This window comes from Drosophila mauritiana, chromosome X (assembly GCF_004382145.1).
Source record: "Drosophila mauritiana strain mau12 chromosome X, ASM438214v1, whole genome shotgun sequence".
NCBI lineage: Eukaryota > Metazoa > Arthropoda > Insecta > Diptera > Drosophilidae > Drosophila > Drosophila mauritiana.
In genome coordinates, this window is record NC_046672.1 from 16,215,687 (window position 1) to 16,241,981 (window position 26,295).

Genomic DNA, 26,295 nt, shown 5'->3' on the forward strand with positions numbered 1-26,295 from the left:
TTGTGTTCGTGTGAGAATCTATTTATCGATAACAATTTCCAATCCGTGTTCAAGGTCTATAATATTCTAAAACTTATACCAATTATTTTTAACCCCTTCCAAATGTTTAATTTTTCTGGCTACTCGTTTTTTAAACTTATTTCTCATTTTTAAAAGCAAGCCATATTCGACATCTGTGTTTTTTTATCTACCGATATTGCGTTTGTTCCATTCCACACATACCAAAGTAGGCATTGTGTCACCACCTATGCTGAGTACGTATAATACGTTTATCTGCTTTGTTCCATTACATTCAGTTTTTCGATTTTGACGACGGTTGTCAACGAGTTGTAGCAAGCACTTTTTAGTAAAGCGAAAGGAAATAATAATATTAAAAAATGGAAAGTGCGGGGAAACAAGATAATAACGCCACGCAACAGTTGCCGCAGCGACAGCAGCGGGGAAACCAGCAGGCCAACAAAAATCTCGGCAAGCATAATGCACAAAAACAAAATGATTCCGCGGATGGATGTCCGGCTGAAAAGAAGCAACGATTCGGTGGTCCAAATGCCCAGAATCAAAACCAGAACCAGAATCAAAATGGTGGTGTAACCGGTGGTGGTGGTGCAGTTGGTGGCCCCAATCAAAATAAGAATTTTGGAAACAACAAGGGTGGGTTCGCTGGAAACCGCAATCGCAACAACAATCGCGCTGGAAACCAAAACCGGACTTTTCCAGGCAACAACAATTCAAATGTAAGTTATCTAAATTCGATATAGTTGATTAGATTATCGCGGGCACTTAATTGTATACAAATATTAGGTATTCTTCACATTTTTCGGGTAACTGACCACATACATCTTTAATCAAACATATGCATGCATATAATTGCCGTTACGGATAATTGTTGCAAATATTTTTATGTACAAATGCCCAAGAAAGCATATGTATGTATGTACATATCGAATTCTTATAAAATGAACACTTGTAGCCAAATGTGCAGGGGCATGTACATACATACACGAGTAGAAAATATGTACATATGTGTGAACGAGTAAATGTTCTTGACTTTTCTAAATGAAATGAATTAACATAATTTATTGGGCCAATATGTATTTGTACCCTTATGCTGCATAAGTCATCAGTATTTTCCCACTAATTAAATAATGTTGCAAAACGTTCATTTTCAACAGTAGAACTATCACTAATTTTATGATTCCCAAGTACTTTTTTGTAATATATGTTGAGAACAGTACACATAGAAATGCAAATTAGTTATTTGAAAAGGATAACATTACGTTTTTATAGGAATTTAGTTAGTCACCACCTACAATATATTCTGGTGAATTATAGTGCTCAGTGGAGCAATTAAATGGTTTGCTTATTGATTACATTGATGACGAATGGCTATTAGCATTATGAAAATGGGTTTGCAAAGTATCGCGTGCTTGAACTACATATACTAAAATTAAGCAAATTGCTAAGCTTAGTCTATAACCTGGCACTTATAGTACAAAATGTTTCGGATAATTGGTGCCAGATAGTTCTCATAACATCCAAGGGATGGTTTTTGAATTGCCTAGAAACTACAGATGTTTTGGAAAACCGAAACTAGATTCCAATGACTTCTATCCTTTTGCTGCTAGAAGAAACTTAACTTAAGTGTACTTTGCTGAGTAAATTTTTCAAAATTTATCATTTATCAAACCCGTTTTCAAAACAACCAATATTGAGTATTTCACCCGCTCTGTAAATTGCACTGAAAGCGCAGAATGAATTTGTATATAAACTTTAAAGGGATGAAAAGGAGGAGTATCTCATTAGAACAAAGATCGTATTTAAATTCACTTCTGGTTGTCAATTTATATGGGGGAAGTTAGAGTGGGGGGCACGCCTGTAGAGCCGATTCAATCGATGTTATATCAGTTCAGTTTGTATTCAAATGGTGTAACTGGATTGAAATGACGGCACTGCAGATGCGGCTCACATATCAATTGCATATTGTACTTATTCAAATGTATAACACAAATATAGCAAAAGCCGAATAACGAAATATCAAAGGCGGACGGTCCCAATGCACTTGCTAAGAACAATGAACCGGCAACTGCAGCTGCTGGCCAAAATCAAGCGAATCAGAACGCCAACAAGGGCCAAAATCAACGGCAAGGACAAAACCAAAATCAAAATCAAGTCCATGGTCAAGGAAGTCAAGGAGGACCAGGAAATCAAGGAGGAGCAGGCAATCAAGGAGGCCAAGGAAATCAAGGAGGAGCCGGAAATCAGGGAAATGGTCAAGGATTCAGAGGTCGCAATGCTGGTAACAATCAAGGTGGCGGTTTCTCCGCAGGTCCGCAGAACCAGCAGCGTGACAACCGAAACCGCAGTGGTCCACGCCCTGGCGGAGGTGCAGGTGGCACGATGAACAGCACCAATATGGGTGGTGGTGGTGGCGGTGGAGGCGGCGGTCCGCGCGGCGGTGAAGACTTCTTCATTTCCCAGCGGTTGCGCAGCATTTCTGGGCCCACCTTTGAACTGGAGCCGGTGGAAGTGCCCACGGAGACGAAGTTCTCTGGACGAAATCGTCTCTATGTGGGCAACCTGACCAATGACATCACCGACGATGAGCTGCGCGAGATGTTCAAGCCATACGGCGAGATTAGCGAGATCTTCTCGAACCTGGATAAGAACTTTACATTCCTAAAGGTCGACTATCATCCCAATGCCGAGAAGGCTAAACGCGCCCTCGACGGATCGATGCGAAAGGGTCGCCAGTTGCGTGTACGATTCGCACCGAATGCCACCATTTTGCGCGTGAGCAATCTCACACCGTTCGTTTCCAACGAGCTGCTGTACAAGTCCTTCGAAATCTTTGGTCCCATCGAGAGGGCCAGCATCACCGTCGACGATCGTGGCAAGCATATGGGCGAGGGCATAGTTGAGTTTGCCAAGAAGTCATCGGCCAGCGCCTGCCTGCGGATGTGCAATGAGAAGTGCTTCTTCCTGACTGCATCCCTTCGACCGTGTCTGGTCGATCCGATGGAGGTGAACGACGACACCGACGGACTGCCGGAGAAGGCGTTCAACAAAAAGATGCCCGACTTCAACCAGGAGCGTAGCATTGGTCCGCGCTTCGCCGATCCCAATTCGTTTGAGCACGAGTACGGTTCGCGCTGGAAGCAGCTGCACAACTTGTTCAAAACCAAGCAGGACGCACTCAAACGCGAACTGAAAATGGAGGAGGACAAGCTGGAGGCTCAGATGGAGTACGCACGCTATGAGCAAGAAACTGAACTGTTGCGTCAAGGTCAGTATATGTCACGATTTGGGCGGGTTTTTCAAATCCCAACACCATATTAACAATTTGCATATTTGATGCCCGATAAATCGAAGTGTTAAAATGGTTAGGGTAACATATTTAAATTGATCCTTTGCACAAATTAAAAGGAATCCATTTCGCTTTGCGTGTTCCTCAAACAATTTCTTAAAACCTAATGCTATTTTATGCATTCACAAAGTATTTTAATCATTTATGCCAGTCCGTTTCGTACTTTTTCGATTCTGGACACACACATCACAGTATTCTGGGATAATGGAGCTAACTTATGGCCACCTAAAATAAATATTTGGGAGATCTAAAATCAATTTGTTCCCTACTAAGTACATACGCTTGCCTTGCAGAGCTGCGAAAACGCGAAGTTGACAACGAGCGCAAGAAATTGGAGTGGGAGATGCGCGAGAAGCAGGCCGAGGAGATGCGCAAGCGCGAGGAGGAGACCATGCGGCGGCATCAGACCGAGATGCAGAGCCACATGAATCGCCAGGAGGAGGACATGCTCCGGCGGCAGCAGGAGACACTGTTCATGAAGGCGCAGCAGCTCAATTCGTTGCTGGATCAGCAGGAGGGATTTGGTGGCGGCGGCGGTAACAACTCCACTTTTGACAACTTCGCTGGCAATAGCAATTCGCCATTCGAGGTTTTTAGAGGTAAGCGATCGAATAGCCCATCTTCGATGATCCCCCAATAATGTGCTTGATTTTAGGCAATAACAATAACAATTCCACAATGATTGGAAACAATGCTGCCCCCAACACACAGGTATGTCCGCATCCTAAGTACTATCCAACGAAATATTCAGTAACCAACAGATCTGCGGAGCTGCAAGAGCTACTGTCTATGATACCCTTCACGAAACTATAACCCAATACATGTACTTTTCTCAAAGTTAATATCAATTATTAACATACTCCTCTGGCAATTTATCAGATCAGGTCTATTTCGAAAAGTTACAACAGTTTTTTTTTGGGGAGCATGAAGAGATTCTAACGAACTTAATTGATTAAATGGGGCGGAAAGCAAATTTATTCGATGTTAAACAAGAGGATTATCCTTTAAAAACGCTGAGGCTAAGCGTTAAGAATCATTTGGGATTTGCTTACCTCTCTGCTCTTTGGAACTCAATATGTACCGAGTGGCTAAAGCAAACTACCTCTTTTTTATTAGACAATGAAATTGATTGATTTTGTACTCAGTTCATCCGAATGGATCGGTTCAATGTGATTCTTTTGATTTGCTGACATCGCAAAGTCAAAAGAAGTCGCTACTCACCGCGAAATAATTTACCATCTTAATCTTAAATGCAAGTTGATCTTTCATGTTTGGAGATTGTGGGTAGTAGGCACTTCTCATTTTGAACTAGAGGTTCATAAAACCTCGGAACACATTTGTGTGTTATTTTCTACAAAGACGACCAAAACTTTGTGAGTAGCTAACTGTCGAAAACATTGCGTTTCGTAAGACAGCAGTTACAACATCCATCTGCTCGAAGCTGGTAGTTTAAACAATAAACCAGTAAACAATATGCCAATTACTTGAATAGAAAAAAAGGATGGTAGCTGCTTTCATCAGCCAGGTCTGGGTGAAAAATATAAATTATATAAAATCTGGAATGCATTTAAGACTTGCTTTGAGTGGGGGGACTTACTTCAACCTTTATGTGTACTTTATTTTGCGTTACGATTAACATATTTAATCATGAAAACGAAGTCAGTTCTTTGTGCATACGAATCAGAAGTTGGGAATCGAGATTTGAATCGATATATTCGAGTTTGGGGCTATGTGGTTAGTTATTCTATGCAATATTCGGAGATTGGGTGTGGTGGGTGGCCACAGATACAAATTTAAACATAATTCACCTCTTTTTTGAACTGGGTTCCTCACGGCTAATGCAACACTCAATTGAACAATTGTATTTCCTTGCTTGAATAGGACTCCTTCGCTTTTGAATTTGGGGTTAACAATATGAACCAAGGCGGCAATCAACGTGGAAATAATGGCGGAGGAAATAATGTCCCATGGGGACGTCGACGTTTTTAGACACTGGATCGATCGAACAATATACAATACATATAAGGATGAGATTTGACGTACTCTCAAATAATTGAATGCGTTTCACATTTTAACTTGGCTCTCGCTTGTGCGCGCGATCAGAATGAACTTGCTTTAAAGGATCCCTCTTATCGCATGCACCCAAATATGTTCTAATTTATTATCAATCGTCTATCGATCCTAAATTTTAAGAGTAAGGACACGCAAAGGATGAACCTTACAAAATAGTATACAATCTGAATCCAAAAGTGAAAGTGCAATGCTGCAGCAAAAAGAAAAACGAAATCATTGCGTACATATACTTAATCATAGCGATAATTTAAGATTATGTATGCGGCGAACTACATTCTCCAGTAATTTAATTCTTTTTTGTCCACCATTCAAATTAAATATATATAAAGATATATTCCTAATCGATTTATTTGAACATGAAAAACGCAATATTAATTCAAAAGAAACGAAAAAAAGAAAAAGAAAGTTAGGAACACTTCGAGAATCTGGTGAGTATTCCGGATGAGCGCATGGACTTGATCTGGATCTTGGTCTGGATCTCTCATCTCATTCGATGTCCACTAATGGATCCTTCTGTTGTGCAGAACTATTCTAAGCTTTCCCACTATTTTGTTAATGATTAACAAATAAGATGATTAACAACTTTTTTTCTGGCAGTAGTCGAATTGCAACTCATTTTTTTTTTTATTCATTCTAAATAAAGTTTTTATTTTCTTCATATGTTTTAGTATCTATTTGAAGTATTTATCGGAAGAATTCAATTAATTTCGGTAAAATTTTGTTTAATTTTTTTTTTTTACATTTTGTCTCTTACCCCATTTTTTGTAAAATATTCTGGCTATTTTGTATTTGATAGAAATATTTAACAGAACTGCATATCTTATCTAATGTGGAATTTTTGGGAAATGATATTCGTTTTGGGGAAAATGCAAGGGAAAACCATTCAAACGCTAATGTATTTGGATATACATTTCTCACCGATTTTGGATATTACTTCAAGTACAATATTATTTAGGCTAGATTTTGATAGTTTACGCCGTTTTCTTGCAATGAAACCGACAATCTCAGACCTCGACCAAAATTTGATGAATAATACTTTGTGTTAATATAGAGAAATCAAACAGTTGTTTGTGTTTTATACCCGTATACCTTTCATGTTGCATAAATATACATTGGCATATACCTAAAAAGCAACAAATTTAAATGTAGATGTAATCAATTGTCATGCTAATAATTTAATTATACTTATATAAATACATATATTAGTATGTTCAAAATACTACTTTAATCAAACAAATATTGCACTTTGATGAAGGCAAACATCAAATATTTACATTTTGATCAGTTCTGGGTGTTGGCACAGAAAATTAATTTTAGTAAATTAACAAACAATTCGAAGTGTATAGCATATCTTTAATTTTTTCAATTTTGACGCAAATGAGAAATAAACGGAAATTGAATTCCAAATGCGAACATAACCATGTTATACTGGAATGCAGATGTCAACTTATGATATTCGGGATTTATCTGTACTTATTATATTAATATTCTTATACCCTTACAGAAAGTATTTTTGTCACAAGTTGCAACGCATCAATGGAAAGAATTCTTAAACAGCAACTCAACGTAGCGAATTTAACTTTACTACAGTTTATTCGGTTTTTTTTGTTCGACTATGTTAAATTTTTGAAGTTTGTCGAGTACCTCGACTAACAGATACCCTGTATTCTGCTATGCAAGCTGCTACAGTTTCCGGGCTGCATAGGCGTCTGGAATCTGCATGCTGGAAATTTCCCAATTTCAAGCTGGAAATATCGAAGTCCAACATACGGACAGACATACGGACAACCAGACGGACATCAACTAATCTAGTATACCCTTCTACTCCGCGAGTAACAGGTGTATATGGACTTCCAAAGATAAAACTATCGGATGGGTTCTTTCTCCTGAAATTTGATGTATTTCTTTGCTTGGGCACAATATTTTTTACTTTTTGTGCAATTATCAAGACAGTGTCAAGGAGTTTGAAGCTCAAATCTAATATACAAATTTGTAAGCTAGCAAACATGTGGAAACATGAAATTTTGGCCTTCGTCAATTTGGAAATTCTGAATTTTAGTAATGTGATTTAATTAATTACCAAATTTTGCTCTCGCATCGTAATATTCATTGGGATAATATGTATATCAAGATATATATCAGCTGGAAATCATTTCGGAGGATGGTTTCTAGTGCAATCAATAGAATCGATTTTGGTAATTGGTATTTTTGTGGTTTCTGGGCAAAGATGGGCGCGCGAAAAGTGGGCGGTGTGTTATGAAGAAGCAACGTCTTGCGATTTTCCATGAAAAATGCTCTCTGAGAAGGATGAATATTTCAATGCAATGCCATGGCGAATGGGAAAAGGTAATGCCTGCCCTTGTGAAATTTTAAATTTATTTTAACCCCCTTACAGCTAAAATAATTTAATTATTTTTATATTCAAGTTCTTTTACAGGTTTATTTAATGAGTGTACGAAGACTTGCATCGTATTGCATGTATATACAAATAACATTGGAATCTCTTTAGATGGAACATCGCTCTATTGCACTTAGTGTAATATTGTGAACTAAAATAATATTTCAACAACGATTTTTGGGCTTACGCGATTCTTATGTGGCACAGATATCGATATAGGGTTCAAAACTGATTTCTTCTGCCAGTAATTTAGTGCGAATTGAAACAAAGCTTTGTTGTTTGATAAGTAGGGTATATTACCTTTTGGGTGTAAACTTCTTTTTTTTTTGTCCTTCGGGAATACGTGATTGTTCTTCTCTTCTTTTTTTCAACCTTTCAAAATAATCTTATATATTTTATAAAATTCAGACTGGTTTCAACACACTACATGAAATTGCTAGTGCTTCTGGCAAAACGGCATTAATGAATGTTTAATATATGTTTTAAAGGCAATATTGTGTGGAACTCCCAGTCAAGTTCATTATCATGCGCGTAAATTATGCAAAATATTGCCATAACAGTGGGCGAAAGTGAAAACTTATCTATGAGGTTTATAAATCTTATAATCTGAATCTTATAATTTGAAGTACAAATTGGTAGCGGCTTTTCCAATTTTCTAAAAATTAATTCTATGATTCAGTCCTGCTTCAACGATTTAAAACTACAAAACTGTATGATTTCGTCTGGAAAAGTAAATGGAATATTTAATCCATCGTTTTGTATAATGAATGAATGGTTCGACCATCAAAAGAGACATATGTGGCCAAAATGGCATTTTAGTTGTTATTTTTTTTAAATAATAAATGCTGGGTAGTCGGTTTTCTTCGTTTTGAATTTTGTTCAATATGGAATGACTGTATTCTAAAAGATCTCATTGATTTGGCGTAAACCCTTTATCAAATCAATAATAATCTATTTTATTTAGTCTGATAATATGCACTGCATATTAAGATGCAAATATACTTTGGTTATTTAGTCTAGTAATTCATTTCGTTCGACGATCAATCAAACATACGATAATCGCGTATGAGTATGATTATTTCTTTTTATGCATTCAATCGAAATTTGATCTTCTGTGTTAGATTCAACAAAAGGTTTCCTCAGAATTTTTGGCTAGACTTGCCTACATAGAAAATCTACAAAATTGTAGTGATAAATCTTTGCGTGTGGATTTTTGGGTTCGAACCGGCGATAATAAGCTCGTATTTCGATGAAACTCTTCAGCTTTGGCCGAAGATGAAATATTTTCAAGATCGCAAAACGGCGTCTTTGCTCGCAAATGAAGTCCAAATCGACTGGCAGCAAAGCGCTGACGTTAATCAGGTAATCTAATCAATATGTTAAAATGAACCCCCAACACTTTAAAGCTATAAAGTGTTTCTTAAAGTAAAGTTACCATTGTTCGATCAACGTTGCTTGGTTAACTAAGATCCTGCAACGTGGGCTTGCTGTCCATTTTCCGTTTTTTTTTTTGTTATTTATTATGCAGCACTTCATTAACCACGCGCTGCATTATTGAAATACTCCCTACCAGAATTTTGAACTAATCAAGTTTGTGTTTGCAGGAGATCAAACGCCTTGACGGTCCCATAAGCGACATTACTTCAAACTTCAGCCCACCAGATTTGGATTCGGATATACTTATAGTGGCATTCGTATTGGAAGAGTTCTCGTCTCACGTGTTTTATACGAAAATTGTACAGAAATGTGGCAGCTTTAAGAAACGCACACAGCTTAATGCTCGATCAAATATTATTAAAAAATGCATAAGCAACTTAAATTGGTTAATTGTTTTATGATTCATTCGGGGATATGGAACTGCGATGAGCTGAAATGAAAAGCTTTGAAGATTTTAAAAGTATTAAAACATATAAGCAGAAAACCGTTTCAAATAAAAGAAGTTTTATCCAAATGTTCTAAACAAAGTTCTTTTGATCATTCTAATAGCTTCGTTTTATCGTATTATTTTAGTTAATTTGTTTGATCTAACTCGTATCTTATTTAACGGTATCATTCAATACCTGGCAATCAGCAATCTGGCAACACTGCAAACCCAATCTGAAAATATATTTTTACGCAAGTCAAACTGGCACTTAAATCTATAAATAGCAATCAAAAAGAAAGCTAATAATTTAATATAGCTGATAAAGAGGCAATTAATTTATTTATTTTGCAAACATTCATTTTTTCCTTTTCTTTTATGCCGAAACCCGCTCGATTTGATACGTTTTTTCGTATTTCCGGCAACATAAAATAAGTCACCGATAAGCCAAATTGAAATAAATAATTTAAATTTCATATTACTTCCAAGGCTTTTTTTATTACAGTGCACTTCCAATTTGCGTCTGCTTAAGATTTGTGTATTACTTCCCATTGGAAACAACCATAACCTGTCCTAACCGCTAATAATTGTTTAATGTTGAAGCAGATATTAAAAAGTAGCGCGTTGCCTTCGCATCTGTTTGTATTTGCGTGCGTGTGTGTGTAGCGACACCGGGGCTCAAGATGCATATGTATGTGCATACATTTGGGATTTGCCAAAATCTTTGGCTTAAATACATATGTACATACAAACAACCAAACTTTTATGGGGGATTTTGTGCGACTGGATTCATTTGTTTTTCGGGTCACAAAAAAGCGGAAAATGGAAACGCTAATCTCGGCTAACCAATAACAACGAAAACCTTGCGCTACCGCTAAATGTTATCTCTTGTTTGAATGTCAGCGCTTAGAGAGCGTCTTCGCACGTATGTATGTACGGTACAACATACGTATGGCTGGATGGATGGACAAGCTTCCAGCGGTTTGTGTGTACAGAGGTGGTCAAAAGTATTTACACAACGAGCTTTTTTTTCAATTGTCAACTAATTGAAAAAAAAGCTCGTTGTGTAAATACTTTTGACCACCTCTGTATGTATGTACTTGGCTTGCACGAAAGTTTCAGTTTCCTATCGAAACACGTCTTCAATGTGTATTTATCATCGGCTGCGGTACGAAATGCACGTCGGTGTATGCGTGCGTACGTAATAGTTGATATTTCTCTTTTTTTATTGTTACAGCACGGTTGCGTGTTATGTTTTGCATTTTGTTTTGAAAGCTCCGAAAGCTGTGCTTTATGTAAAAACATACATACACTTGCCAATGTACGAATGTTTGATTGCACGATTGTATGTACGTACGTTTGTATGTTCGTTTGTACGTTAATACTTGGCGTGTGTTTGTGTATGCGGTTAGCACAAATCCAGCGAGAAAGAAACAACCAACGTTGGCTATATGTATTAACTTCAAAATAAAGTTCAGTTTAAGCTGGAGCGCAGTCGAGGTTGCGTCGCTTGTTCGTTCGGTCGGCTTTTTGGTCTTTCGGCTTTCGGCTAGTTCCTATATTGTATGTACGCATGGTAAGCATGCGTTCTCTTTCGCTTTTCAAGTCTCAGTTTCAGTTTTCAGTCTGTTCGATTGCGTTTGCATAGCATTGCATTGATTTAACAATAGCTAAATAAAGCTTAGAGAGTGTATCTGTGATTTATTTCTAAATGTGACCGCTTTGAGCCAATTTGTGCATAAATATGTATGTACATATAATGCTTTGGATTACATGAATCGCTATTGCCATTTCTGATGCACAATGATGTATGTATGTACGCAAAGAGCATACGAATGCATGGCTTGCATTACGTGATTTCATACATCTGTGGGTGTATGTATGTATGCACCATCGAAATGGCAACTCTTACGCATAAAAATTGCAAATGTGTAAAGCCCCACGGACCCACACAGCCACATAAACATTATCGGACGCAAATGTATACATACAAAAATAAGTTGGCTTGGTGGCTTAATTGTTGTTGTTGTTTTTTTGTTGATAGTGTGCACACAGTGCGAAATTAGTGTGATTAAGTGTGGAGATGTGTGATTTAATAAGCATGTGGCAAATACAGCGAGAGTGACTGAGATGGAAAATTGAAGATGTACAAGCTGAACTTGCCCAGAAACATATACATATACACACGTACATATGCATACGTTGGTAGGATTATGCTCGGCAAAGTGTATTATAAAGTATTTCCTTACAAGCGAACACAGCCATATATGTATGTTTTTTTAAACGAATGGCACAGTAAAACAGAGACCGGAATGGATGTTGTATGTACATATGATACTGTTGATATGATACCATAGCCATAATTTAATAGCCTTTTCATGTAGCATATGCGTCTAGCTATGCAATATCGGGCATGCATAACTGCATATCCTATGTACATATGTATATCGAAATATGGGATAAACATATCACTTGACTAACACATATGCATACATACATACATATACATGTACTCATAAAAATTTAAAGAAGCGTGCACAAATTTAAACATTGATAATATAAATTTACACGCAGAGCCGTGTGCATACATACATACATATATTATTTTCTAATTGGAAACGCGTTGGCAATGCCTAATTGGTTTGATTATAAAATTAAATTTCTTCATTTGGTCGCAGGTGTACGGTAACTCTCTGTTTTTTAATAGGGTTTTCATATAAACAAGCGGGGTTCCATGGAGTGATATCCCCGGTTTCCCGTTATTTGCTTATAACTTTTTTTTTTTGCTTTCAATTGCTGTTGAGCTTAGTATAATGCTATTTCAATAAAGAATAATGTTAATTCAATTTAAAAGCTCGGGTTCCGTAGTGGTGGATATGTTAATTAGAAACATGATTAGAATGGGCTGTTGCATAATTCCCCTATTGCAGACCCACTGCATCTTACACTTCGGGGGACTTTCCGACCGAAAACAATAGAATCAAATGACATGTGCATAGATACGTACATATCTATGTACAGAGATATGTGTATATGGCTTACTCATTGTTAACACTTACTTACCTGTAGTTCCCCCCAGGTGATTCTGTTGTGTCATCCGACGAACAATGGATCATCGCAAATAGGCACTTCATTAATAAGTAAGCACAAACCGTTTCGGCCATAAATATCTGTGATATACGATATATGAATCATTTTGGCATCTCTGGTTATAAAAAGCCCACGTTTAACCGGTCCAAGGTTTTTATTTGGGTCTCTCGCACAACACAAATTCAATCTACAATTGAAGTGCTTTTTCGTGTTCTCTTGCAGATACTAGATCGTGAGATACGAGATCAAAAAAATAGATTCATGAGTACGACAACAGGAAAGGGAAACGTCGCAAAAGGACTCTTCGGGAGAATCAAACTACCTTAATACCATTAGCTAAACTTAGTTAAATATGTCAAATACGACGAGGTCCAGCCGAGTTACCATCGGTAGAATTGGAACCACGCCACAGATCACAGATCCATGGTCGTCCGGCTTGGAGAAGCAGCGACCTTCCCGCTGTGGAGGCCCCAAATCTCTCGCAGAGCCAACGTACCGAAAGATCGGACGGCGAAAGATGATGCTCCATATGCGAGTCCATGACCCTGGAACGACTGCAACACAAAGAGCAAATGAAACGGCAACGGCAAAACTCAATAGAATCTATTTATGTACATTTAACCGAATGGCACAGAGCTGTATATATTTTGTATTATTTTTAGTAATCCTAAGCCCAAATACTAGTTGTGCTCTACGGAGTAGTGCGGGTGAGACTCAGAATTATGCCGGAATACTCAGCAACGGTAGTGCGTCGACCACATATGATGTGTCGTCACTGCACAGCAGTAGAAGAACAAATCCCCCAACATCATCATCCAATGCCAATGATGATGTTGATTATCGTAATGATAGAGAGCTCCACAAGGTCGACCTGGGAGGTGAAAGAGCGGGTCAAGCTGAGACCATTAGCGGCGGCAAATACGATTATAACTATGAAAATACTCACACAAATGCCAGTGCGAAAGATGAAATTGTTGAGCAGCTTGAACGGCAGTCAAATAGCCTCGACTTCGACGGGGTCGATATGTTTGGCGCCTTCAGCATTCCGGAGGAGGCGATATACACAAATGAGTTCGCCGTCAACATTCCAGCTGGCAAGCAAATGGCAGATGTTATAGCTACCAAACATGGATTTATCAATAGAGGACAGGTGAGAAGAATGTTTGTCAAACGCTGCAATGGAATTGGTGCTCACACAATTTACTTAATTTTTCATAGATTGGATCGCTGGACAACTACTATCTGTTTCAGCATCACCATGTATCGAAGCGTTCGCTGCGCTCCAGTCGCAAGCATCAGGGCGCCCTTAAATCAGAGAACGAGGTGTGTACTCTTTAAAAAGTATCCAGTGGGAGCAGAGATTTCAATCGTGTTTGCCTTGCAGGTGAAATGGATGCAGCAGCAGCACGAGAAGGTGCGCCGAAAGAGGGACGGCCCGTACCAGGACTTACCCACCTACAGTCCGTATAATCTTTTACGCCAACACGGCGGCTACGTTGTCGATCCGAATCCGCATCTTTCATTCTCCCCAGAGTCGATTTCGTTAGCCTCGCACTCACAGCGCATGGAGTACCGGGATGTCAGCTCGCATTTCATCTTTCCGGATCCGTTGTTTAAGGAACAGTGGTATCTGGTGAGTAAAGTATGTAATCATCTCTCATTTAAATGCATGCTTCATGAATCCATATATATTCTATAGTCCATAGTCCATTAGCTCGATTGTCCATCCCATCAGCGTAGTTTCCTTTGAGTCGTTCAATCGATTGATACTAACCGTGTTTAGTGTTGATTTTGTTGATTTCGAAATATCTTATTTACTTTTAACATGCTCAATTTGTAAATGTTTGGATTTCTTTGTTGAATGATTGCCTATTTTTGCTTATCTCTTCGTTTGAAAATCAATTTGTAAATTCCCACAAAAATCGCTTTGTAGAATGGCGGCGCCAAGGATGGCTTGGACATGAATGTGGGTCCCGCCTGGCAAAAGGGCTACACCGGCAAGGGCGTGGTCGTGTCCATTCTGGACGATGGCATTCAGACAAACCATCCCGATTTGGCCCAAAACTATGTAAGTATCCCAACAAAAAAATCCAATGATCAATTGTTCAAAATACTATTTAAACGCAGGATCCCGAGGCCTCTTTCGATATAAATGGCAACGATTCGGATCCAACGCCCCAGGACAATGGTGACAACAAGCACGGAACCAGATGTGCCGGCGAAGTGGCCGCGGTGGCTTTCAACAATTATTGCGGAGTGGGAGTGGCCTACAATGCCAGCATTGGTGGTAAGTGATCATGGTTGTTATGTATCAACTGCAAACCATCTAAGCTGTTTGCTATCAGGAGTACGAATGCTGGACGGAAAGGTCAACGATGTGGTTGAGGCCCAGGCATTGAGTCTTAATCCGTCGCACATCGATATATACAGCGCTTCCTGGGGACCGGAGGATGATGGCTCCACTGTCGATGGTCCTGGTCCGTTGGCCCGCCGAGCCTTCATCTACGGAGTGACCAGCGGTCGGCAGGGCAAGGGCTCGATTTTCGTTTGGGCCTCTGGCAACGGTGGACGCTACACTGACTCCTGCAACTGCGATGGCTACACCAATTCGATCTTCACCCTTTCCATTTCGAGTGCCACTCAAGCCGGGTAAGTTGACTGGATGTAGACTTGGATTCTGATTCAGCAATGTTGTTGCAGCTTCAAGCCCTGGTACCTGGAGGAGTGCTCCTCCACGCTGGCTACCACCTACAGCTCCGGAACGCCGGGACATGACAAGAGCGTCGCCACCGTCGACATGGACGGCAGCCTGAGACCCGATCATATCTGTACGGTGGAACATACGGGCACCTCGGCATCGGCACCACTGGCAGCCGGCATTTGCGCCCTGGCGCTAGAGGCCAATCCGGAATTGACTTGGCGCGACATGCAATACTTGGTGGTGTACACATCAAGACCGGCGCCACTGGAGAAGGAGAACGGATGGACGCTGAACGGTGTGAAGCGAAAGTACAGCCACAAGTTTGGGTACGGTTTAATGGATGCTGGAGCAATGGTGTCGCTGGCGGAGCAGTGGACATCGGTGCCGCCGCAGCACATCTGCAAGTCGCGGGAAAATAATGAGGATCGCAAGATAGATGGTGCGTACGGTAACACTTTGGCCACGCATATGGATGTCAATGGGTGTGCGGGCACGATCAATGAAGTGCGATACCTAGAGCATGTCCAATGTCGCATTACCCTACGGTTTTTCCCGCGAGGAAATCTGCGCATACTGCTCACCTCGCCGATGGGCACCACCAGTACCCTGTTGTTTGAGAGGCCGCGCGACATCGTCAAGTCCAACTTTGATGACTGGCCCTTCCTGAGCGTTCACTTTTGGGGCGAGAAGGCGGAGGGTCGCTGGACCCTGCAGGTGATCAACGGCGGACGGCGGCGCGTCAATCAGCCGGGCATCCTGTCCAAGTGGCAGCTGATATTCTATGGCACTTCCACTCAGCCCATGCGGCTCAAGTCCGAGCTGCTGAACAGCAGTCCCCAGCTGCGCAGCCCTAGCAGCTCCAATCCGTTCCTCTTCCCATCGGCCTCGAACATTGGCCAGCCCGCCAACGAGGGTGGAAACTTCAATACGGATAGCTTTGCCAGTTACCTCAACTATCAGAACATCTTTAGCAGCGCTGGCTCCGATCCGGAACCGGCAACAGCTACACTCGACGGTCAGAATGTGACCGCAGCGATTGCTGGCGGCTCGTCCGCTGAATCGCTTGGATTTACCGCCTCTGCTGCTCAACTGGTAGCGGCGCCCGAAACGAGGGACGGCGACAAGAAGATCCTGCACTCCTGCGATGCCGAGTGCGACTCCTCCGGCTGCTATGGCCGTGGACCCACACAGTGCGTTGCCTGCAGTCACTACCGCTTGGACAAGTAAGTGGTACCAACGTGCATTTGTGGAGCTCGGGTGTGCTAATGGTTTTCTGTTTACAGTACTTGTGTGAGTCGCTGCCCACCGCGTTCCTTTCCCAACCAGGTTGGAATCTGCTGGCCCTGCCACGACACCTGCGAAACGTGCGCCGGTGCCGGACCCGACAGCTGCCTCACATGTGCTCCGGCCCACCTGCACGTCATCGATCTCGCCGTCTGCCTGCAATTCTGCCCGGACGGATATTTTGAAAGTAATAATCTGGCTTTTTATTCTTCAAACATTTGCTGTTGTTAAACAATCATTTCTTTGTACAGACAGCAGGAATAGAACGTGCGTTCCCTGCGAGCCCAACTGTGCCTCATGCCAGGACCATCCCGAGTACTGCACTAGCTGTGATCACCACTTGGTCATGCATGAGCACAAATGCTACTCGGCCTGTCCCTTGGATACGTACGAAACGGAGGATAACAAGTGAGTAAACATATATTTGACTAGCTCAATAAGAGCTTAATTTGTTAATCACATCGCGTTCAATAGATGTGCCTTCTGCCACTCGACTTGCGCCACCTGCAATGGCCCCACGGACCAGGACTGCATCACGTGCCGCTCGAGTCGATATGCCTGGCAAAACAAATGCCTTATTAGCTGTCCGGACGGATTCTATGCCGACAAAAAACGTCTGGAGTGCATGCCCTGCCAGGAGGGATGTAAGACCTGCACCAGCAACGGAGTTTGCTCCGAGTGCCTTCAAAACTGGACGCTGAACAAGCGGGACAAGTGCATCGTGAGCGGCAGCGAAGGCTGCAGTGAATGTAAGCTTATCCAAAAGCATCCAGTTTATATCTATATTAGTTAGGAAAGGGTATTCTCTTTGCCTTTTCCACTGAAGGAAAACTTAAAAACTTAATTTTAAGGGAGGAAAAACTATGAGATTGAATCTTAGTTGCTATCCTTTTTTTAAAATTGCTTGATTTAATGTATAATTTGCTGAATTGCTCTTCATCCTGCAGCTGAGTTCTTCAGCCAGGATGAGGGACAGTGCCGCCCGTGCCACGCATCCTGCGGCAGCTGCAACGGACCAGCGGATACCAGCTGCACGTCCTGCCCGCCGAATCGCCTGCTGGAACAGAGTCGCTGTGTTAGCGGCTGTCGCGAGGGCTTCTTCATGGAAGCGGGCTCCCTATGCTCACCATGTCTGCACACGTGCAGCCAGTGCGTCTCGCGGACGAACTGCAGCAACTGCTCCAAGGGTCTGGAGCTGCAGAATGGCGAATGTCGCACCACCTGTGCCGATGGGTAAGCTGTTAAGATTGGAGTACCACCAGTGTCCCGGAGCCGCAACTCAATGTGTGCCGTGTATCATTATAGTTACTACAGCGATCGTGGCATTTGCGCCAAGTGCTATCTCAGCTGTCACACCTGCAGCGGACCGAGGCGCAACCAGTGCGTCCAGTGCCCGGCTGGATGGCAACTGGCCGCCGGCGAATGCCATCCCGAGTGCCCCGAGGGCTTCTACAAGTCGGACTTTGGATGCCAGAAGTGTCACCATTACTGCAAGACGTGCAATGGTATGTTGTATTCTCATCTAGCTGTCAATTTTCTAGCATGGCGGCCAACGTTTTTCTTTCCCAGATGCTGGACCATTGGCCTGCACGTCGTGTCCGCCACACTCGATGCTCGATGGCGGTCTGTGCATGGAGTGCCTGAGCTCACAATATTACGATACGACGTCGGCCACATGCAAAACGTGCCACGATTCGTGCCGCTCCTGCTTCGGACCCGGCCAGTTCTCGTGCAAGGGCTGTGTGCCGCCGCTCCACCTGGACCAGCTGAACGGCCAGTGTGTGTCCTGTTGTCAGAATCAAACGTTGGCCGAAAAGACTTCGTCAGCGGCGTGCTGCAATTGCGATGGCGAAACCGGTAAGCAAACAGTTTATATACGAGCTGCAGGATCTAATAAAATTGAAATGGCAACTGATTTCAGGCGAGTGCAAGGCTGCCTCGACGGGTGGCAAGCGGCGCACGGTTGTGGGCAGCGGTAGTGCGTACAAAAGCAGCGAATCCAAGCACGGATCCTTCGAGAACGACGGCAATGCCAGGGAGTTCGTCCTGCGACTGGACTCCCCGCTGACGGCAATCACAGCCATAGCTGTGGCCATATGCCTGCTGATCATAACCATATTCTCCATCATCTTTGCTGTTTTACAGGTGAGAAACTGGCCTAAAGGTAATTGAATGTAGTTTCAAGTTCAAGTCTCGTACTCTTTGTGCAGCGCAATAGCAACCATGTATCCAGGAATTCAGTGCGATATAGGAAAATAGCGAACACGTCGTCGTGCAGGCGAAAGAACTTGTCCGCCAAGCCCGCCAGCGATGCAAGATTCATTTTTAACATTGGCGAGGACGACGATACAGATGGTGATAATTCCGATGACGAGTTGGACGGCAACGTGGGCACAGATATAAGCAACAGGATCGTCTACGACCGCAAGGGCAATGATCATGGACACGAATTTTACATTGAGAGTACAAATGATATTGATGCGATCGAGTTTCACTGCAATGGAGCCGGAGCCCAGAAAGCGGAGACCCAACCACAAAGGTGCAATGCGAACGGAGATAATGATGATGATAGGCATCATCCGTCATCAAGCACAAGCCGTACAAACATCCGTAGCTGATTGATTGAACAATGGACGACGCGACAGCGAACGTAATTGTACCAACCAACCAACCAACCAACCAACCATCAAGAACTTTGATCTTGGCTTTCTTGCTCTGGACTAGTAAATTGTAACCTTGCTTTGAAGGAATATAGCGAATCGAAATATTTAACATCTGAAAATGATAAAAATTTATATGTGATTGTGAATTGTTTTTATATATATATTTGTAAATTTAATGTTTGTATTAAATTTTTATGAAAAATGTTATGTCAAGTTGAATGATGACAGTGTCCTTTTTTATTGTTCCCAGCCATTATCCATTATCTTTTCTATTCAAATAGGGAAGATGAAAATGGTTAAGAAGAGAAAAAAACCAAAATAAATTTTGATCGATTTATTGGCAAACATCGGAGAACAAGAGAAAATATCGCTTTCGATACAACAAAATTAGTCTTAGGATTTATTGTTTTTAGTTTAATAAATTTTTTAATAAATGTAAACAACTTTTAAGTATCCGAATCCATTCTTATTTTGTTATTTATCGTTGTAATTTTTCAAGCATTTCTGCGATGCACGCAAATGAAAGGGAAGGCATTACTATTATGGTTTTTTATTTCATTCTATTTCTTTTATTGCATATTTATCTTTTCAGGTTGCAGTGCATCCATCCAGCCCAGTGAAATACAGAGTTTCGGTTTCGGTAGAAAATGTTTTATTTACAAAAATAGAAAATATCTACATATCTAAATATCGTGTTTCGATCACTTATTTCAATATTCAAGCCAAATAGTCGTAGCCATGAAGTTTTTAATTTCCGAATTTTCACAATGTTAGTTGCTCCATGTAAGTCATTATAAATTCGTTAATACTTATGTCTTCTTCTGTCCTATTTAGCTGCGTACGCCAAGTACACCACAAATCGAATATAGATATTTTTACATAGTTGGCTGAGAGGTATATTACATGGACGCGGATCCGTATTATGCGCGATCCATTTAAGATATAGTACAGTCGCAGCACATCAGTGAGTAGTACAAGCATTTGACGACCTTCTCGTCGTTGTCATCGTACTCCTTGCGATTCAATTTGGCCTTGTCGTTGTCATAGCCAAACGATTTGGCATCCAACTGATCGGCGGACAGGGCCTTCACCTTCTTGGGCATCTTTCGCTTATTCGTGTGCATCATTTCGTTGCTGTTTCGCTGTCCCGCCGCCAACTCGTCGATCCAATCGAAGTCTGTGGCGTTACCCTGAAATCTGGTGAAACTGGAAATGCTCTCGATCGAATTGATATCCTCCTGTTTGTGCAGCAAAAATAAGTATTATAGTTCAAAGTACATGAACATCATTTATACCTGATTGTTGTTGTGGTTCTTATATCTATTTTTCTGTGGCGTTGTTTGCTGGGAATGGGATGCGGGCGGCGACGAGCCCGGCTTATGATTGGCCAGTGGCGAAGAGTTGGTTGCTATCGATGCTGTGGTTCCCGCCGAGCTATTTAGCACCACATCGGTATCCTGTCCTACTGGCATATTTGGCACCTTCGGCAAATCCTCGGGGCTCAAAATGTTGTGCTGCAAGCGGATAATGGTTGGATTCAATTGAATTGAGCGGACATAGAACATAGCCTAACATACCAAGTCCTGTATTACGACGGTGGTGATCACGCTGGGCGAAGTCATGGCTCGCGTGGATGCGGTTGCAGTCTCGGAAGTGGGACTATACGGGATCGGTGAGTTCGGGCTGACAGGCGTGGTCGGCAGTGTGGCAGTCTCCGAAACGATGGCCAAGTCCTCAGAGGATGCTCTATCGCTGTTTGCGCATCCTTGGACCAGCGAACAGGTGGCCACGATGCTCAGCGACGATGATGGTGAGTCGCCAGACAAATCGGTGGCGGGACTGGAAGGTAGTTTATAATTAGCTTCCTTATGATTATACTAAAAAGAAATATCTTAGTCACTGTGCATAGGTAAGCCGCATGTTTGGTTAATACAACTACAACTACTTTAGTGTCTTAATCACAATCTCGCCACCGTACTTACAAGTCAATCAGCTCAGCCTGAGCCTTGCTGCCGCCCAAGGACCATACTTCGCTCTTTTTCTGTGGTCCCGAGTACGAGACATGCTTGTTGGTGGCATTCAAACGGCCCTTGGAATGGGACTTTCGGCCCGGTATCCACAATATGCGCATACCGCTCGGTTTACTCTTTTTCGTTGAGTTGGAAGCCATCTGAAAATCGTATACTGAATTCAGAAATTAGACTATAAAAACAAACCGGTCGTTTGATTGTGTTCATGTGAGCTATCATACTATTTGTCAAGTTTTGGCTTGGCCAACTAAGCTTGAAAAAGAAACCTTATCTACCCGAATAATTTATTTAAAATAAATATAATTGCTTCTTTTTATATTTGCTTAAAGTTCAAGACTTTCCAATTTGGCAATGGGATTCTTATCAGATCGAGTTCATAAATACTATACATACATATATACTATACATACATACATACATATGTATATACATCCAATCAGCATTAAGAAATCCTACCATTGCAGGGAATTTATCATTGTGAAAAAAAGTGAACACAATTCTTGCTAAACGTGGTAAATAGTATTATTTTAAACGTTACGATCCTCAATGGCATTCTAATGGAATGAAAGCATTGAATAAAATACATACAACACATAGATATGTCTATTCATAAGCACGGTATGAATAAATATTTATCATCGCAAACAATCTGATGTTTGCTTACTACTTAGAAGAAATTACTGTTTGCCTAAATTTATTGACAAATTGGCGCTATGAACGAAGACATTGTACGCAAAAATGCTTCAAAAGGTATTTTCCCAATTGGATTTGGTTTTTGGGATTTCGTTATGCGTCCGTATGTATACATATGTATGTATGATGCGAATCGCGACGACGTGAATAAAATTGAAAAAAGCGGTTTACCAAATATATTCATACATACATACATATGTACAAAAATCGAGATTCACAACACCACGCACATTTACTCCGCTATGAACATATATATCCACACATATATCTACTTGCCCACACATACATACATATTTTTAGGTGACAAATAATTAGCAGAAGCACGAATACGAATTTATGTTAGTGGTTTAAACATAAATTATCCTATTGGTTTAAGATTAAGACAAAACTTAGAATGCACTCACCTTTTCTTCTCAGATATTGACCTCAATATCACAAGGTTTTGTGCAAATAAAGCATTTGTGTAAGCCAAGTAAATACATACGTATATATACTATCGTATGTGGACTTCAATATATGTACATATAAGCCGTGATATGGTTTGAGATTCACAGTTAGCAAGTCAGCGAATTTCTTTGAGTGTTGTCTTTTTTGTTAACACCGTGGGAACTTATCACCGCAATTGGAAGGGGATCAATAACTTCCCGTTACATTACTTTATTTGTTTAAGGACCCGAGCTCACGTATATATCGAATAAACAAAACTCCGAAGTGCCAGTGTTGGAAAAATCAGTGCACACCTTCATAGCTTTCTCTTTTTCTATCGGTAATCGTAAAATGCGTTATTCACACCGCAGGTAGTTAGATATCGATATTGTTGTCGAAGCCAAGCACTTTAAGTAGTGGAATAGCAAAGGCAATTAAACTAAATTACACATATAAAAAATTCCTGATGCCTTTATCCCTGCTATGGATAATTAATTGTATTTATTCAGCTAACCTACACATCGATCGCATTCATAAGCCGATAAGTAACATATTTTAAAATCAATTTAAGTGTCTTGGCTTGTATATTGTAAACCAAAGTAATAGCTAATACAGCATTTAAATTATTCTATTTACAATATTAAATTACCAACACAAAATAATTGGTGGATGGAAGGCATTTTTGAGTGGCTTTTGATTGGATTTTGAAACGCGAACGGTCACACCTGACACAAATTGTTTAGCTTCGCGGAGCTTTTATCTGTTTGTTTACGTTTAGCCGCAATCCAATTATTTATGTAAGCAGCCAACGAGTGTAAATAGTAGTATCCCAATAATAACACCAACTAATCAACATAAGCCAAATGAGTATATCTCATTTTATGTTTACTCAGTGTGTAAATCGGTCGAACAATAAGTGCAACATAGGGCGGGCAATCAATTTCCGTTGGGTTTTGAAAGAGCCGTCAGAATGCGATAATGGTACTCTGCTCGCGAGAGTTTCGGTTCTCTAGAAAGTCGAGCATTCTAATAATATATCAGGTTCTCGAGAGCAGCCCCCATACCATATAGTATAATATCTGGCCCAGTCTCCCAGTGTTCGTGCTGCACTCTGCTATCCATTATCCGTTTGCTCGCGTGTTAGACGTAGGTAATTTCCAGCTTAATTCGTTTATATCTTACAAATATTCGCATTTGCCCCCCGCCGCGTGTGTGCCCGGATTTGTAAGAGTGGCTGATAACTCCACTCTCCTTAGCCAGCCATCTATGTGGCTATAGATTTTTACCATCTTGTAGTATGTACATTATGTGCCTGCCGCCGACAAATCTCTTCCAACTTACGCCGCTCAAAAATAGCCAGGAGGCAGGCAACATATAGTATATGTACATAATAAACACAGCTGTGGCTAAAATATTAGCACTTACCCAACGCTACCCATCCCGTACATGTGTACATAAATATTTGCCAAGTGCCCCAGACACTTCAAATTGAAACTTCGGTCATTAGCCGCCGCGATTTTGCAATTATTCGCTTGACTAGACGTTGGACTACTTTTAAGTTTAGTAATATTAGATAAGATTAGATGCTACTAGTCGGTATTACTTAGTTTGTTTTCTAAACGAAGACTAGATACGCTGAATTTTAAGATTCGAAACTTTTTGTTTTACCAATCACTTCGAAATGATTATCTATTATTTCACTATTTCTGTTTTTGAGTTATTGCTAGCTAGCAAATTAAGTAAGCCACAATGTTAGATCCTTGGGGTGCTATTATCTTGGCCCCCATCGTCGGTATAAACAATCGTACGTATGTATATATGTACTTATGTGTCAGGCCCGACCCGGCGCGCTTCTTTTAACAGCCCTCATGGTGAAATTTATTTTTGGAGGTGCGGCAAAAACAGCGCAATTTTTATTCGAATTTTGTTTTTTTCTATGTTTCGTCTGCATGAACACACAATCTGACAACTTCTACAGCACATCCCCTGCAGCATCCGTGCACCGATTGCTGCAGTTCGAAAATCGCTTGAATTGCATTTGAAAAACAGCCCGCCAATACGTCGATACTGTTGGGAATGTAAGGAAACACTAGTTGGGTGAATTGGGAACCTGTTATGGCCACCAATCCGTGTGAATTTCGCGTCTACTTTGCCCAGAATTACAGAGAATTTTCGAAAATATTGAAACACGAGTTTCCTACTTTTCAGTTATGTAACTTTTTACGAAGCATTGGTGCGAGTTTTCTATTACGTTTTTTTGTGGAGCAGCATTTAATTGCACAAAATAATTATATTAATTCGAAATTGATTAGACAACATTTTTGGAATGGATTTTCAAGTTTTTCCAATATTTTGTCATATTTTGATTGAAGAGTCTTAAAATAAATGAAACTACCTTTTCCAGATTATCATCCGTGAAGGCAGGACACAAGATCGGCTGTGATCATGGACCCGGAAGCATTTTTGGACGTGGCCAACCAGGTCATCAAGCTGAAAATGTTTCCGTTCTTCGACATCGCTCACAGTCTACTTGCCGCGCTGGCCGTGCGCGAGGACTTGGGCGCCAATGCCCAGGCGTTTTCGCGGAAGCATCCGCTCGCCTGCTGGCTCTCCACCATGCTGGTGATCTTCGCCGGCGGTATGGTGGCCAACGGACTGCTGGGCGAACCGATACTGGCCCCACTCAAGAACACGGGTCAGCTTCTCGTGGGCACAGCTGTGTGGTAAGCTAATTCGCTGATTGCCCGCTCGAAATCTCAATTAAATGTCGCGCAGGTACGTCGTCTTCTACACGCCATTTGACATCGGTTACAAGGTGGCCAAGTTCCTGCCCGTGAAGATCGTTGCCAGTGCCATGAAGGAGATCTACCGGGCAAAAAAGGTGTACGATGGTGTGGGACATGCGGCCAAGCTGTATCCGAATGCCTGGATAATCATGATCATCATCGGCACGCTGAAGGGCAACGGAGCGGGATTCACCAAGCTGATCGAGCGACTCATCCGTGGAGCATGGACTCCAACGGCCATGGAATTCATGCAGCCCAGCTTGTGAGTACTTGAGTGCTTCCCGTATCCGGATTTGTGACCATGTTTGACTTCTCCAAAACAGCTACACCAAGGCTTCCCTGCTGGCCTCGATCATCTTTGTGCTGGACAAGAAGACCGACTGGATCTCAGCACCGCATGCGCTCGTTTACTTTGGCATCGTTATATTCCTGGTCTACTTTAAGCTGTCTTCCATTCTGCTGGGCATCCACGATCCCTTCCTGCCGCTGGAGAACCTCTGCTGTGCCATCTTTTTCGGCGGCATTTGGGACAGCCTGGCCAAGATCCTGGGCCGCGGGCAGGCCAAGGACGGCGATAGCAAAGATGTTAAGAAGAGCAACTAAACTATTTGTAGTCAGCCCCCCCTTTCCCCACCCCCGACAAATAGTACTTAACGCTGCCAGCCAAAGCTAACGCCTAAAACGCACACAATTTATACATAAATAGCAATTTATAATTTATACATAACGAACGAGATCTTCCCATGTGATTCGATTGAGAAGCGCAAGCCAAAGACATTATTTGCGAGGCGTGAACATTTTTGCTCTCGAGGATCAGCACTTGGTTGGGTGTGCCAGCAGCAGCTGTTCCTCGACTCCGACTCCTTCACGCCGAGTGTAAGCCCTCGAAAATTTTAATTTGTGTTTTGATAGGATTTCGTTTTTTT

The 26,295-nt window shown here is 41.5% G+C and overlaps 4 protein-coding genes across 12 annotated transcripts; 3 read left to right on the forward strand and 1 right to left on the reverse strand.

The window, feature by feature from the left end:
• The first annotated feature begins 271 nt into the window (after nt 1–271).
• LOC117146704 (protein no-on-transient A) lies at nt 272–9,673 on the forward strand. Of its 2 annotated transcripts, none has more exons than XM_033313116.1 (5): nt 272–734; nt 2,014–3,283; nt 3,658–3,963; nt 4,020–4,075; nt 9,440–9,673. In XM_033313116.1, the coding sequence occupies exons 1-5, from the start codon at nt 378–380 to the stop codon at nt 9,671–9,673; spliced, it is 2,223 nt and encodes a 740-aa protein (XP_033169007.1). In that variant the 5' UTR covers nt 272–377. The 2 variants fall into 2 exon arrangements, with proteins under 2 accessions (XP_033169007.1, XP_033169008.1); XM_033313117.1 differs by lacking the exon at nt 9,440–9,673 and adding an exon at nt 5,246–5,801 and having other exon boundaries at nt 274–734.
• A 1,491-nt stretch (nt 9,674–11,164) lies between these two features.
• On the forward strand, nt 11,165–19,747 carry LOC117146381 (furin-like protease 2). 5 transcript variants are annotated; one of them, XM_033312547.1, is made up of 17 exons: nt 11,165–11,272; nt 13,009–13,936; nt 14,005–14,109; nt 14,171–14,246; nt 14,319–14,419; nt 14,720–14,854; nt 14,914–15,073; nt 15,132–15,435; nt 15,487–16,710; nt 16,771–16,958; nt 17,023–17,179; nt 17,246–17,520; nt 17,719–18,004; nt 18,077–18,276; nt 18,341–18,628; nt 18,693–18,916; nt 18,982–19,747. In XM_033312547.1, the coding sequence occupies exons 2-17, from the start codon at nt 13,139–13,141 to the stop codon at nt 19,387–19,389; spliced, it is 4,929 nt and encodes a 1,642-aa protein (XP_033168438.1). In that variant the 5' UTR covers nt 11,165–11,272; nt 13,009–13,138; the 3' UTR covers nt 19,390–19,747. The 5 variants fall into 5 exon arrangements, with proteins under 5 accessions (XP_033168438.1, XP_033168433.1, XP_033168436.1 ...); XM_033312546.1 differs by having other exon boundaries at nt 11,166–11,272; nt 14,319–14,428; XM_033312542.1 differs by having other exon boundaries at nt 14,171–14,428.
• Nucleotides 19,748–20,063: 316 nt separating this feature from the next.
• On the reverse strand, nt 20,064–22,879 carry LOC117146382. 2 transcript variants are annotated; one of them, XM_033312549.1, is made up of 5 exons: nt 22,562–22,879; nt 21,417–21,604; nt 21,012–21,273; nt 20,730–20,948; nt 20,064–20,672 (listed from the first exon to the last, which is right to left on the reverse strand). In XM_033312549.1, the coding sequence occupies exons 2-5, from the start codon at nt 21,602–21,604 to the stop codon at nt 20,370–20,372; spliced, it is 972 nt and encodes a 323-aa protein (XP_033168440.1). In that variant the 5' UTR covers nt 22,562–22,879; the 3' UTR covers nt 20,064–20,369. The 2 variants fall into 2 exon arrangements, with proteins under 2 accessions (XP_033168440.1, XP_033168439.1); XM_033312548.1 differs by having other exon boundaries at nt 21,417–21,618.
• A 416-nt stretch (nt 22,880–23,295) lies between these two features.
• On the forward strand, nt 23,296–26,091 carry LOC117147363 (trimeric intracellular cation channel type 1B.1). 3 transcript variants are annotated; one of them, XM_033314229.1, is made up of 4 exons: nt 23,296–23,380; nt 24,988–25,306; nt 25,359–25,631; nt 25,693–26,091. In XM_033314229.1, the coding sequence occupies exons 2-4, from the start codon at nt 25,029–25,031 to the stop codon at nt 25,970–25,972; spliced, it is 831 nt and encodes a 276-aa protein (XP_033170120.1). In that variant the 5' UTR covers nt 23,296–23,380; nt 24,988–25,028; the 3' UTR covers nt 25,973–26,091. The 3 variants fall into 3 exon arrangements, with proteins under 3 accessions (XP_033170120.1, XP_033170118.1, XP_033170121.1); XM_033314227.1 differs by lacking the exon at nt 23,296–23,380 and adding an exon at nt 23,629–23,733; XM_033314230.1 differs by lacking the exon at nt 23,296–23,380 and adding an exon at nt 24,574–24,661.
• Nucleotides 26,092–26,295: the final 204 nt, after the last annotated feature.